The sequence below is a fragment of the Pteronotus mesoamericanus genome, unplaced genomic scaffold, assembly GCF_021234165.1.
Source record: "Pteronotus mesoamericanus isolate MK-2021 breed Mesoamerican mustached bat unplaced genomic scaffold, CSHL_Meso_final contig_46, whole genome shotgun sequence".
In the NCBI taxonomy this organism is placed as follows: Eukaryota; Metazoa; Chordata; class Mammalia; order Chiroptera; family Mormoopidae; genus Pteronotus; species Pteronotus mesoamericanus.
Genome location: NW_026555170.1, coordinates 1,626,617 through 1,640,394, shown reverse-complemented (window position 1 = coordinate 1,640,394; position 13,778 = coordinate 1,626,617). Strand labels below are relative to the sequence as shown.

The 13,778-nt window shown below is 57.8% G+C and overlaps 1 protein-coding gene across 1 annotated transcript; it reads left to right on the top strand.

The window, feature by feature from the left end:
* Positions 1–210: 210 nt before the first annotated feature.
* On the top strand, positions 211–12,954 carry ZFHX2 (zinc finger homeobox 2). Its single transcript, XM_054577746.1, has 9 exons — positions 211–2,248; positions 2,459–2,976; positions 3,538–3,778; positions 5,086–5,160; positions 5,573–5,631; positions 7,323–7,523; positions 7,946–8,072; positions 8,241–11,726; positions 11,975–12,954. The coding sequence occupies exons 1-9, from the start codon at positions 211–213 to the stop codon at positions 12,952–12,954; spliced, it is 7,725 nt and encodes a 2,574-aa protein (XP_054433721.1).
* The last annotated feature ends 824 nt before the right edge of the window (positions 12,955–13,778 follow it).

The window sequence follows — 13,778 nt, the reverse complement described above, 5'->3', positions numbered from 1 at the left end:
TAAGTTGGAAGGCTGTTAGACACTAAGTGAAGCTTCAAGTTGGCAAATGGGTACCTGAGTCTGGTGCTCAGAGAAGAGAGTGGGGCTGGAGTAGCAGGAGAGTTCACTGCCTGCGCCTCCCCTGCTACCTGACAGCACTGTCCTCTCTGTTTCCCCTACAGGGTACTGGCTGTCACGCTGAAATGAACCCTCAGCACTCCTCCGTCTGCCATGGCCACCCTTAGCTCATCCTCCACTGCTGGCACCACCCCACCCCCTGGGCACAATGCCCCATCTCCGCCTCCAAACACCTCCTCCCCGGGTACCCCCGCTAATCCTGTCACCAAAGATCCCCCTGCTGCCTCCTCCACCTCTGAGAGCATGAGGCCCTCAGAGCCGGGGGGACAGCCCCTGGAGTCGGGCTGTGGCCTCATCCCACCAAAGGAGATTGGGGAGCCCCAAGAAAAGCCTGGCTGTGATGGCTTCCCACCAAAGGACCTGGGGGTGGAAGAGGACTTGGAGCAGGAGGAGGGAGGAGGAGGGCTCCCCCCTGTGGACCTAAGCAACCATTTACTCTTCAGAGCTGATGGTGAGGCCTGCCTAGTGGCCAAGTTGTCCCTGCCAGGTGGCAGTGAACTGCTGTTACCAAAGGGCTTCCCCTGGGGTGAGGCGGGCATCAAGGAAGAGCCCAGCCTACCCCACCCGCCCCCTGCACACCTCACTGCCCTTCACATCCAACATGGCTTCGACCCAATCCAAGGCTTTAGCTCTTCTGACCAAATTCTGCCCCATGATACCTCAGCGCCATCTCCGGCCACCTGTGAGGGAAGGGATGGAGCCTTCTGGAGCTACCAGCTGGCTCCAAACCCACCTGGAGATTCCAAAGATGGCCCCATCTGGAGCAGAGGGGGAGACCACAGGGCACTGTTCTGGCTCTGCCTCCTGTGCCGCTTGGGTTTCAGTCGGCTCCAGGCCTTTGTGGGTCATACACGGTCTCATGGGGTGAAACTAACCCCTGCTCAACACCAGGGCCTTCTGGGCAACCCAGCTGTGCTCCAGGTAGGGGAGGAGGGCTGCATGGCCCTCCTAAGCTTTCTGGAACCAAAACTGCCTGCTTACCCCCCTTCAGAAATACCCCTTGACAAAAGCAGCACAGTGAACCTGGAGACGAATGTAGTCCAGACAGAGGATGGCCCCCCTGAGGCAGAAACCCAAGCCCTTGTACTGCCCACAGAAGAAGTCATGGCCCTCAGTCCACCCTCCCCATCCACAACCCCAGCCATCTGGGGCCCCAGCCCAACCCATGCCAAAGAATTGCCAATGGCAGCAGGCGAGGCAGGGCCAGATTGGTTTCCTGAGGGGCAAGAAGAGGATGGAGGGCTCTGCCCCTCACTCAACCAAAGCTCACCCACCTCCAAGGAGGGGGGCACTCTCCCCGCCCCAGTGGGCTCTCCCGAAGACCCCAGTGACCCGCCCCAGCCATACCGCCTAGCCGATGACTATGCCCCAGCCCCTGCAGCCTTCCAGGGCCTCAGCCTGTCCAGCCACATGTCTCTGCTACACTCGCGCAACTCCTGCAAGACGCTCAAGTGTCCCAAGTGCAACTGGCACTACAAGTACCAGCAGACCCTGGACGTGCACATGCGGGAAAAACACCCTGAGAGCAACAGTCACTGCAGCTACTGCAGTGCTGGAGGAGCCCACCCACGCCTCGCACGTGGAGAAAGCTACAACTGTGGCTATAAGCCCTACCGCTGCGACATCTGCAACTATTCCACCACCACCAAGGGCAACCTCAGCATCCACATGCAGTCCGACAAGCACCTGGCCAATCTGCAGGGCTTCCAGGCGGGGCCTGGCGGGCAGGGAAGCCCCCCAGAGGCATCGCTCCCACCCTCTTCGGGGGACAAGGAGCCTAAGACCAAATCATCCTGGCAGTGCAAGGTGTGCAGCTACGAGACCAATATCTCTCGAAACCTGCGCATCCACATGACCTCTGAGAAGCACATGCAGAACGTCCTCATGCTCCACCAAGGGCTGCCGCTGGGCCTGCCACCTGGGCTGGTGGGGCCGGGCCCTCCGCCCCCAGCAGGGGCTGCCCCTGCCACTCCCCCGGAACTCTTCCAGTACTTTGGGCCACAGGCCCTAGGGCAGCCCGCGGCTCCCTTACCTGGCCCTGGGCTGAGACCAGACAAGCCCCTAGAAGCCCAGCTTCTTCTCAATGGCTTCCACCACCTTGGAGCACCTACCCGCAAGTTCTCCACACCTGGTAAGCTCTGTGGGCTCTGCTCCTCTACCCTTCCCTCTGCCTCCCAGGGCCAAACTCCATTCCCTGCTCTTTCCCAACAGCCAGCCCCCAACTTAGGTAACCCCAGTGCTCTCAGCATTATCCTCATTTATCTGCCACCCACATTCCCACAGACCAAATGGACCCTGCTCCACTCCTTTCTTGGGCCGCTAACCTGTCTCTGTCCCCTAGCCCCTGGCAGCCTCTCCCCGGACGCCCATCTGCCTCAAAGCCAGCTCCTAGGCTCCTTGTCCGATGGCCTGCCCACCTCGCCACCCCCAGATGACAGCCCATCACTGAAGGTGTTCCGCTGCCTTGTGTGCCAGGCCTTCAGCACGGACAACCTGGAGCTGCTACTCTACCACTGCAGCATGGGCCGCAGTCTACCAGAGGCCGAATGGAAGGAGGTGGCCGGTGACACCCACCGCTGCAAGCTCTGCTGCTATAGCACCCAGCTCAAGGCCAACTTCCAGCTCCACCTCAAGACTGACAAACATGCTCAGAAGTACCAGCTGGCAGCCCACCTGAGGGAGGGGGGTGGGGCCATGGGCACCGCTTCCCCCGTGCCCCTGGGAGATGGCACTCCTTATGGGTCTGTGCCCCCCCTGCATCTGCGCTGCAATATCTGTGACTTTGAGTCCAACAGCAAGGAGAAGATGCAGCTGCACGTCCGGGGTGCAGCCCATGAAGAAAATGGCCAGGTCTATAAGGTAAGAGGGGCAGGAGGGCCTGGGGTTTGAAGGGCAGAGCAGACAGCCCCCAGGGAGAGGGAAGAGGAGATGGGGATGAATAGGCAGAATGGAAAAGTAATGGAAAAACGCAGGGTGGCAGAATTGGAGAAAAAGGCACATATGCACCAAGATAATACACTGCTTAGAAAAATCGTGTGGAGAGAAAGACCAAGGATGATAAACTTGGATGAAGTGAATCCAATACTTTATTCAGCTTTTCTTGTGTTTAGGGCTAGAGGGAATAATCCGCCTCTGCTCAGTCCATCTTATCACCAGAAGATTAAGAACAGGACCAGATTCCATTCACAAAACTAGGAGAGAGTCCAGGATGGGTAGGAGGAAGAGAAGGAGATTGAAGAGAAAAAGCAGTAATACTCAGATGGCCTTAAGAAAGAATACAGGGGCTCAAGAGGGCAGAATGGCTGGGTGGGGAGGGGATGCTGCTGGTCAGGCTCCCTTGGGGGAGGCAAAGGAGTCCCCCCCAAGATCTGGAGGCATCTGTTCCTGCTGGGCCTGAGCAGTCTCTTTCCACTTTTCCAGTTTCTGCTGGAAATGGAGGGGGCAGCGGCAGGGGCAGAGCTGGGGCTGTTCCGCTGCCTGCTGTGCGCCTGGGAGACACCGTCCCGCCTGGCAGTGCTGCAGCACCTGCGAGCACCAGCCCACCGCGATGCCCAGGCCCAGCGGCGCCTGCAGCTGCTGCAGAGTGGCCCGGCAGCCGAGGAAGGGCTCTCAGCTCTTCAGAGCATCCTGAGCTTCAGCCTTGGGCAGCTCCGGACTCCAGGTGAGAATGAGGAGACTGGAGGGGAAGGGCTGGGCAGGGAGAGCAGTTGGCATGGGCGCCAGGAGGCTGACGAGAAAGTGATACAAGGAAGGAGACACCAGTCTGTGGGCACTCAGTAGCAAGTGGAAAGGAGCTGTGAAGGGGTGACAAATCTGGATTTCACAAACAGTGGGATGGCCGAAGTGAAGGGGAGAACAAGAAGTTGTTGGAGGGAGGAGGCAGAGAAGGGCAGAAACTTTGCTGGGTGGAGAAAGGAGAACAAGAAGAGATGAGGAGGAGTCACCCAGTGATTCCAAGTAGTGACCAGTGTCCTAGCAACGCTGGGTGTGCGGGGTGGATAGGAGCTGGTCGGGTAGGACATAGAGGCAGAAAGACAGTAAAGAGCGGTCCAGGACATATGGGAAACTGATGGGAGCTGTGGGCCTGGCCTAAAGGCGGCACAGAAGGGAAACTCTTGACAACCTCCCCAGCCTTTCCTGTCTCCTCAGAGGTCTTCAACCTGAAGTCTGGGCTGAGAGTCCCTCTTAGGCAGCTCAGGCTGTACCTGCAGAAGCTGGGAAGGGCCCAACAGGTGCCATTGATTGAGAGGGTCCAGGAGGAGGGCCGAGAAGGGGCTGTCAGAGGTGGGCACAGGTGTCCGGGCTTCATAGAGGCCAGTGGTGGGTAAGGGTGAGGGCACGGGCAGCAGGAACCAGGAACAGAAAGCATTGACTGGTGCTAATTGAATTGCCAATATGCTGGCTGGAGTTAAGTGCCGGAGGGGCCCAGATCAATAGCTAACGATCCTGGCGCAAGGCTGAATGGAGTTAAGGAACTTTAACACTTTAATTAGGCCGCCACCGAAAATAAATTCCTACACATCTGTCAATTCTTACTTGAGTGGTAATCTCCTCTCGCACTTAGATCTGCCGCCTCTTGCCCACTGCAGCTGCTTCCATTCAACCTCACCTTTCTTCTTCAGCACCTCTCACTCTACATTTCTGGGCTCCTGGCCTCCAGCATCAGCCGAGACAAGGAGCTGAGTTTAATCCTGTTTCTGTCACCTACCACTGGGCTTGTTTGCTGCTCATCTTTAAGTGACAGGGGCTGGACTCCCAGAGATGATTTCTTAAGCCCTACCAGTTCTAACACTAATTTTTTTTCCCCCTCGTTCTCTGTATTTCTTTTTGTTCTCTCCTGCCTGTTGATTCATCCATCCATTTTCTTTCTCATTGCCTGGCTGCCTGGCCGCTTGTCCTGCTTTCTCTGCTTCTCCTGTTCCTGATGCTTCATCCTCATTAAGCTGATTCTCTCCTCATTCTACACAGGGAAGCCTCCTGTCACCCCCTCAGCTGAGCCACCCACCCCTGAGAAAGATGCTCAGAACAAGACAGAACAGTTGGGTGAGTTACTCATCTGGTTCCTTGCCCTCCCCATCCCCAATCTTAATACATTCTCAGATGATCATGGGACCGTGCTGTCACCCAGACACCCAGCAAGGCCTGTGATAAAAGTGCCGACATGATCAAAAAAAGGACACAGAGGGAAGGGAGAGCCATAGAAGCTGGGTGCTCTGTTCTCTCTGAGGACCCTCACCTGGCCATCCCAGTAACCTGGGAAGGGCCCTGCCGAGCCAGCCTCCCCTCACTGTATTTGGTGTAACTCTATGCTTTCCTGCCCTTTCTCCCTTTTCCCAGAGCCCAACCCCCTACCCTGGAAGCTCTGTGCTACAAATCAGGTCATCTTAAGAGCTGGGGGTCTGTGAAAGGAAGAGGGAGGTCTGTAGACTCTCTTAATCTCTCTTTTCATCTTTAGCTTCTGAAGAGGCAGAGAACAAGACTGGCCCTCCTGGAGACAGTGCCAACCAGACCACGGTCAGAACTGGGGTAACTGGGAAGAGCTGAGGGCAGGGGGAGGGGGCTGGGGGGGACTAGTTTACTGAGATCTGCTCATGTTCTAAAGCCTGAAATTCTAATCAGCAGAGCTTTACAGAGATTTCAGACCAAAGGTAGACCGGATTTCATCATGCTTGTGACTCACCTCACTTAGAATACAAAGTTTAAGAAATTCTACCTAGGCCCAGTTATGGATGTTCAGCACCCACAGGGAGTAGAGCTGGCCCCCAGGGGTGGAGCAGAGAGGGAGATGACAGGAAGGGACTTTGAAGGAAAGATGAAGAGAGAAACTGTATTGAAGACATGAAAGATTGGAGGGAGGTGAAGGAAGGAGGGGAGGAAAGAAGTGAATGAAAAGAAAGGCAAAAATAAAAAACTAGCTATTGCCCAGCTCTTTATTTCTGTTATGAGCAAAAAGACAACTAGACATGGATGTCCCCTTCCCCCAGAAAGCCCTGAGCCTGGGTGGAAGCATCCTGGGATCTCCTCCCTGAGGGTAGAGGCAGCAACCCCAAAGGTTCACCTGGACAGCAACCTCTGCAAATCTCTAAGTCCCCAGGACCCAGGCCTCTGCCTGACCTAGGCAGTCCCCAGGAGTTTAACTCTGTGGCCTGAAAGTGTTGATTTCGAGGGGACTCCCAGACTTTGGTCTTGAGGTGCCATCCTGTGCCTCACAGTTCTCCAAACTGGACTGCAATGTGCGGTATTTGTTATGACTGTCTTCCTGCAAACTGCTGCAGTAATGGCTTATGCGCTCAGCTTCCCTCTTCCTAGCTCCTATTCCCTCAGCAGGCCCACTGCAGATGTCCGCTCCTAGGCCAAGGTGCCCTGAGATAAGTGTCCCCTTCCTGGCAGGCGGGCCTGGCCTGATGGCACAGGGGCAGGAAAGGAAGTGAGTCAGGGAGACAAAGCAGGCTGGAGGGCAGGCAGTCAAGTGACTAAGACAGAAGCAGGGGCCTCCAAGGCCCCTACTTAGGCTCCCCAGTCCCGCCCTCCAGAGGTGTGGGTGGGGATGCACTAACAGCCAGGCCAGAATTTTCTAAGCCACTGGGGGAGCTATGGCACTTGTTTACATTAAGAAGGGAAGAAAAATAAAAGGAAGGAAGAGAAAGTGGGAACTGCTGAGCCTCTGAGGGAGAATGAGCTGGCTTCTGAACAGACAGGTAGGGAGGGCCCCCACCTGAGACACTTAGTTCAGGGACCTTGGGGAGGCACAGTGGGCCAGGATAAGGGAGGCTCGGTCCAGGAAGTACCAGAGGAAAGGGGGGCCATTTCAGGGAAAAGACGCAGACAGTGTGAGGGTGGTTAAGAAAAGAAAACTAAATCCTGGGGAGGTAGGCCCAGGGTCATACTGTCATCTGGAGAACTGAGTGGGGCAGCAGAGACAGAGAGACCGACCAAGGAAAGACAGAGAGGCCAGGACGAAGGGAAAGGGCCAAAGAGTGAAGGCAAGGTAGTGGCCTAACTTAGGTCTTTGTCCCAGTCTATGGGAAAGGAGTGAGGAGCCAGCTTTCAGGACTGTGCCTGGGCCCACAGTGATACCTTACTCTTGGGCTCACTCCTCCTTTATTGGGAGTGGGGGATTGTATTGTGTCCAGGAACCCAAAGGTTGAGTGATGGTAAGTCCCATCCATCCCTGACCCCCCCTCCACATCCCCTGTGCCCCTCAGGTATACTGCTGTCCATACTGCAGCTTCTTGAGCCCAGAGTCCGACCAGGTGAGGGCTCACGCACTCTCCCAGCATGCGGTACAGCCCAAGTACAGGTGCCCCCTGTGCCAGGAGCAGCTGGTGGGCCGGCCCGCCCTGCACTTCCACCTTTGCCACCTTCACAATGTGGTGCCTGAGTGTGTTGAGAAGCTGCTTCTTGTGGTGAGTACAGGGTGGGTGAGGACCCATCCAGGGGACCCTGTCAGGGCTGGGCAGGAGGAGCAAGGGAGGAGGCAGAGGCAGAGGTGTCGGGCGCGGGTGTTGGTAAAGGAAACAGCATTTCACAGATTTAAAGGTGAATTTTAGAGTTGGCGGGAGCCTCAGAGTGGAGCTTATCTCGCTGCCTCTACTCTCCTGTGGGGAAGCTAAGCATTTCCTTCACTTCCATTAGGCCTTGAGAAGAGCTATTCAACAGCAGGCCCAGGCTGGCAGGTAGGGGAGGTGCAGCCCAGGCCCTCTCCTCTGTGGGCAAAGAAGTTAGGTGGGAGGTTTGTCAGAGGCCGGAGCTATGAAAAGGGGCTGGGCACAGGCACAGGAGTAGCCAGGGGGCAGGAGAGAAGTCATTGGGATTTCTTCCATTACAGGCCACAACTGTAGAGATGACCTTTATGACCAAAGTGCTGCCTGGGCCCTCTCTCAGCCCTCTGGGGGATGGTCCAGAGCCCCTGGCTTCTGGGCCAGAGCCTGCACCCAGCAGAGACCAGGCAGCAGGTAAGGAAAGGGATGGCAAACCTCCAAAGGTGGCAGGAAAGGGGATCCGGGCTCCATAGACCAAGGAGGTCTGAAGGCAACTGAGGCAAGGACACGTTGCCCTAGATATGGAGTGAGTGGGGTCTGACTTAAAGTTCCCTTCTCATTGCAACTCCTTTTCTCCCCTAGAAGGCCCTCACCTGACCCCAGAAGCCAGTCCCGATTCTCTTCCTGAGCCTCCCTTGCCCTCAGCTGAGGCCCCAGACAAGCCCACAGGAAGCCCTGACCAACTCCGCTCTCCAGCCCCATCTCCAGCCCCTCGACCTGATGCCCAGGCTGAAGAAATGGTTCCTCCACCCCCGATAGCTGAGGAAGAGGAGGGGACTGCTGGAGAGCCCCGCCCTACAGAAGCAGCTCCAGCTGACTCTCGCCACCCTTTGACCTATCGGAAGACCACTAACTTTGCCCTGGACAAGTTCCTCGACCCTGCCCGGCCCTATAAGTGCACTGTGTGTAAGGAATCCTTCACGCAAAAGAATATCCTCCTGGTCCACTATAACTCTGTCTCCCACCTGCACAAGATGAAGAAGGCTGCCATTGACCCCTGTGGCCCTGCCCGGGGAGAGGCTGGGACGGCGCCTGCCACCCCTGCTGCCACAGACAAGCCCTTTAAGTGCACTGTCTGCCGAGTCTCCTACAACCAGAGCTCCACCCTGGAGATCCACATGCGCTCAGTTCTGCACCAGACTCGCTCACGGGGAGCCAAGACTGATGCCAAGGCTGAGGGGCCAGAGCGTGGCCAAGAAGAGCCCAAAGAAGGCGAGACTGAGGGGGAAGCAGGCACTGAGAAGAAGGGTCCCAACCCCAGTGGCTTCGTATCTGGATTGCCCTTCCTGTCCCCTCCTCCCCCTCCCTTGGACCTGCACAGATTCCCAGCCCCACTCTTCACCCCACCAGTCCTGCCCCCCTTCCCTTTGGTGCCCGAATCACTGCTTAAGCTCCAGCAGCAGCAGCTGCTCCTGCCCTTCTACCTCCATGACCTCAAGGTGGGGCCCAAGCTGGCACTGGCTGGGCCCGCACCCCTACTGTCCCTGCCAGCTGCCGCCCCTCCTCCCCCGCCCCCACCCCCAAAAGTTGAGCTGGCTGAGCAGGAATGGGAGCGCCCCCCCATGGCTGAAGAGGGAACCGAGGCAGGGCCAGCCTCACCCCCACAACCAATGCCCAATGAGGCAGCCCGCACCGCAGCCAAAGCCCTTCTGGAAAACTTCGGTTTTGAGCTGGTGATCCAGTACAACGAAGGAAAGCAGGCTGTGCCCCCTCCTCCAACCCCTCCCCCACCAGAGGCCCTCGGGGGTGGGGATAAGCTGGCCTGCGGGGCCTGTGGGAAACTCTTCTCTAACATGCTCATCCTCAAGACACACGAGGAGCACGTCCACCGCCGCTTTCTGCCCTTCGAGGCCCTGAGCCGTTACGCTGCTCAGTTCCGAAAGAGCTATGACAGCCTATACCCACCCCCTGCAGAGCCCCTCAAACCTCCTGATGGGTCTCTGGATTCACCTGCTCCCCAACTGTGTCCACCCTTCCTGGTACCAGAGCCTGAGACAGGAGGAGCCCATCTCCCTGAGGAGCGAAGCCGGGCAGGAGGACGCTGGCCCCCAGAGGAGGAAGAACACTCCAGAGGGAATCTTCCTCCCCTAGTGCCTGCAGGCCGCCGATTCTCCAGAACCAAGTTCACTGAGTTCCAGACTCAGGCCCTGCAGTCCTTCTTTGAGACCAGTGCCTATCCCAAGGATGGAGAGGTGGAGCGGCTTGCAAGTCTCTTGGGCCTGGCTAGCCGTGTGGTAGTAGTGTGGTTCCAAAATGCCCGCCAAAAAGCGCGCAAAAATGCCAGTGAAGGGGGGCCTGCACCGACTGCAGGAGGCACGGGGGGAGTGTCTGGCTGCAGGCGCTGCCACACCACCTTTTCCTGTGTTTTTGAGTTGGTGCGACACCTTAAGAAATGCTACGATGACCAGTCCCCAGAAGAGGAAGAAGAAGAGGCAGAGCGAGGGGAAGAAGAGGAAGATGCTGAGGAGGAAGATGTAGAGGAGGAACAAGGCCTCGAACCCCCAGCCAGGCCCGAGGGCCCATCACCAGAACTTCCAGGCAGGGAAGAGCTGAGCCAAGCAGAAGCAACAAAGCCAGAAGGCAGAGAGCCTGAAGGGAGGCCTCCTCCCTCGCCTTCCCCAGCCTACACCTGTGACCAGTGCACCATGTCTTTCCCCAGTCAGGACCTCCTAACCAGTCACCGCCGACTACATTTTCTGCCATCTGTGCAGCCTGGTGCTGCCCCCCACCTCCTTGATCTGCCCTTGCTGGTGTTTGGGGAGCGAAACCCCCTGGTGGCAGGCACTCCACCAGTGCCAGGGCCACCACTCAAACGTAAGCACGAGGATGGCAGCCTGTCCCCCACAGGCAGTGAAGCAGGGGGTGGGGGGGAGGGTGAGCCCCCCAGGGACAAGCGCCTGCGGACCACTATCCTCCCTGAGCAGCTGGAGATCCTGTACCGCTGGTATATGCAGGACTCCAACCCCACGCGAAAGATGCTTGACTGCATCTCTGAGGAGGTGGGGCTCAAAAAGCGAGTGGTGCAAGTCTGGTTCCAGAACACTAGGGCCCGAGAGAGGAAAGGCCAGTTTCGAAGCACCCCTGGGGGAGTGCCCAATCCAGCAGCCAAGCCCCCGGTCACACCCACTCCTGCACCCTTCCCCAAGTTCAACCTCTTGTTGGGCAAGGTGGATGATGGGACAGGGAGGGAGGCCCCAAAGAGAGAGACACCTGCTTTTCCCTACCCTACAGTCACCCCTACTGTGGGGCCCCTGCCTTTCCTTCCGCCTGGGAAAGAGGCTATCACCCCAACACCAGAGCCACCTCTACCTCTCCCACCTCCTCCTCCCCTGCCACCCCCCAGCGAGGATGAGGGCCCAGAGGAACCTGCAAAAGTTTCCCCAGAGAGTGAGGCTTGCAGTCCATCTGCAGGGGATCTAAGTGATTCCTCCGCTTCCAGCCTGGCCGAACCAGAGTCCCCTGGGGCTGGAGGGACCAGTGGGGCACCAGGAAGTGGGGCTGGGCTTCCAGATGGAATGGGGCAGAGGCGCTACAGGACCCAGATGAGCAGCCTGCAGCTGAAGATCATGAAAGCCTGCTATGAAGCCTACCGCACCCCCACCATGCAGGAGTGTGAGGTGCTGGGGGAAGAGATTGGGCTGCCCAAAAGAGTCATCCAGGTCTGGTTCCAGAATGCTCGTGCCAAGGAAAAGAAAGCCAAACTGCAGGGGGCAGCAGTTGGTGGGGCTGGGGGCAGCAGTGAGGGTCCCTTGGGAGCCCAGCGCACCGATTGCCCTTACTGTGACGTCAAGTATGATTTCTATGTCTCCTGCCGAGGCCATCTCTTTTCCCGCCAGCACCTGGCCAAGCTCAAGGAGGCAGTCCGAGTCCAGCTGAAGAGTGAAAGCAAGTGCTACGACTTGGCTCCAGCGCCTGAGGCATCTCAGGTTTCGAAGGCCCCACCTGCCAATACACCTGCCTCTATGCCCCTTGGGGCTGCCCCAGCCCTGCCTCGCCTGGCCCCGGTTCTCTTGTCGAGCCCAGCTTTGGCCCAGCCTCCACTGGGCAGCTTAGCTCCTTTTAATTCAGGTGAGTGGAAGGTTGGGAGGAGCTGGAATTCAGAGAGCATTTCCCTTTAATGACTTGTCCCTCCTTTTCCTTTTTGACTCCTCCCATCTCCAATCTCCTGTGGCCTTCCTTTGTTTCAGGCTCTTGGGGGAAGGGAGGGAGCACAGAGGCTAGACGGTGGGAATGGGTGAGTGAGGCTGGAGGTGGCTTAGAGCAGGAAGGATGAGGGGCCCAGGTGTGACTAATCCATCGTTCCTTTATCTCCCTAGGCCCTGCAGCCTCCTCAGGCCTCCTCGGCCTCGCCACTTCGGTCCTGCCTGCTACCGCAGTGGTCCAGACTGCTGGCCCAGGCTGCCCCTTACCTCAGAGACCTGTGCCCAACCAAACCAACACCTCCACAGCAGGCACCACTGACCCCGCCCCAGGCCCACCTACTGAGCCCTCTGGGGACAAGGTCTCTGGTGAGCGAAAGCCAATTGCAGCCCCCACCAACTCTTCCACTGATGCCCTCAAGAACCTCAAAGCATTGAAGGCCACTGTCCCAGCCCTGCTGGGGGGCCAATTCCTGCCCTTTCCATTGCCCCCTGCAGGAGGGGCCGCACCACCGGCTGTCTTTGGCCCCCAGTTACAGGGGGCTTACTTCCAACAGCTTTATGGCATGAAGAAGGGGCTGTTTCCCATGAACCCCGTGATACCTCAGACCCTCATCGGACTTCTCCCCAGTGCCCTCCTCCAGCCTCCGCCCCAGCCTCCTGAGCCCACAACCACAGCCCCTTCAAAGCCTCCTGAACTGCCCGCTCCAGGGGAGGGGGAGGTCGGGGAGGCCGACGAGCTGCTCACAGGCAGCACTGGCATCTCCACCGTGGATGTGACCCACCGCTACCTGTGCCGCCAGTGCAAGATGGCATTTGATGGGGAGGCCTCGGCCACTGCTCATCAGAGATCCTTCTGCTTCTTTGGGCGGGGCTCTGGGGGTTCAATGCCCCCACCCCTGCGGGTGCCCATCTGCACCTACCACTGCCTGGCATGTGAGGTGCTGCTGAGTGGGCGTGAAGCCCTGGCCTCCCACCTGCGCTCCTCGGCCCACAGGCGCAAGGCGGCCCCACCCCCGGGGGGCCCACCCATCACCGTCACCAACGCAGCCACTGCTGCCACGGCTGCTGTGGCTTTTGCCAAAGAGGAAGCAAGATTACCTCACACGGACTCCAACCCAAAAACTACTACTACCTCTACACTTCTAGCTTTATAAACAGATAAACCAAGATCCTGGGAGAGGGGAAGGCCTCAGGGCTCCCTCTCTTACCCCAAGGGGTGTTTGGTGGGAGTTCAAATCCCTCGCCCCAACCTTTGGCTCCGCTCGCCTCATGGGAATCTCTCAATGCCACCCTCAGTGGGCTTCCCACACCCCACCTCCAGCAGAGTCCTGCCTCCCCCTCCACCATACACCTCTCCTCCACAACTCCTTGCCCCATGTGTCCATAGGCACAGACCCTAATCTTGTCCTGATTATTCATTCATGTCTGCCCTGGTCACTGTACACAGAATCTATCCTTGATCTTCCTACCACCTTTTCCCTGCTGAATTCCCAGCTACCCCCCAACTCCTACAAACACACACACAAATACATGTCTCCCATGCTGTTCCACTGAGAAAACACCAAAAGAAAAGATGAAAAGGAAAACCCAATACAAAGAAGGGGGAAAGAAAGTAAATGTCACTCCCCGCCTTCTCCTTCCTGCCCCCTCGTCTAGAGCGCCATACTGCTCAAAAACTTTCCAAATACCCAGTTGGCTCCCAAGGGTGGAGCCTGGGATGGGCAGGGAGCCCACCAAACTAACCAAACTTTAGGCTGGCAGTGGGGAGAAGTGTTCCCAGGTCACTCTCCTCACACCCCTCCCTCCTAACTTCCTTGCCTGACAGGGGAGCCCCTGTGGCCTGGACTCTAGGGGAAGCTGCCACCAGGAACCCCTCTGCCAACCCCACCCTGCACCCTGGGAACTGCAGCAACTTATTCTCAAAGGCTTTAAACACAGAGATCCTCTCAGCAGCCGTGGGCCTGCCCCTTGTCCCAGC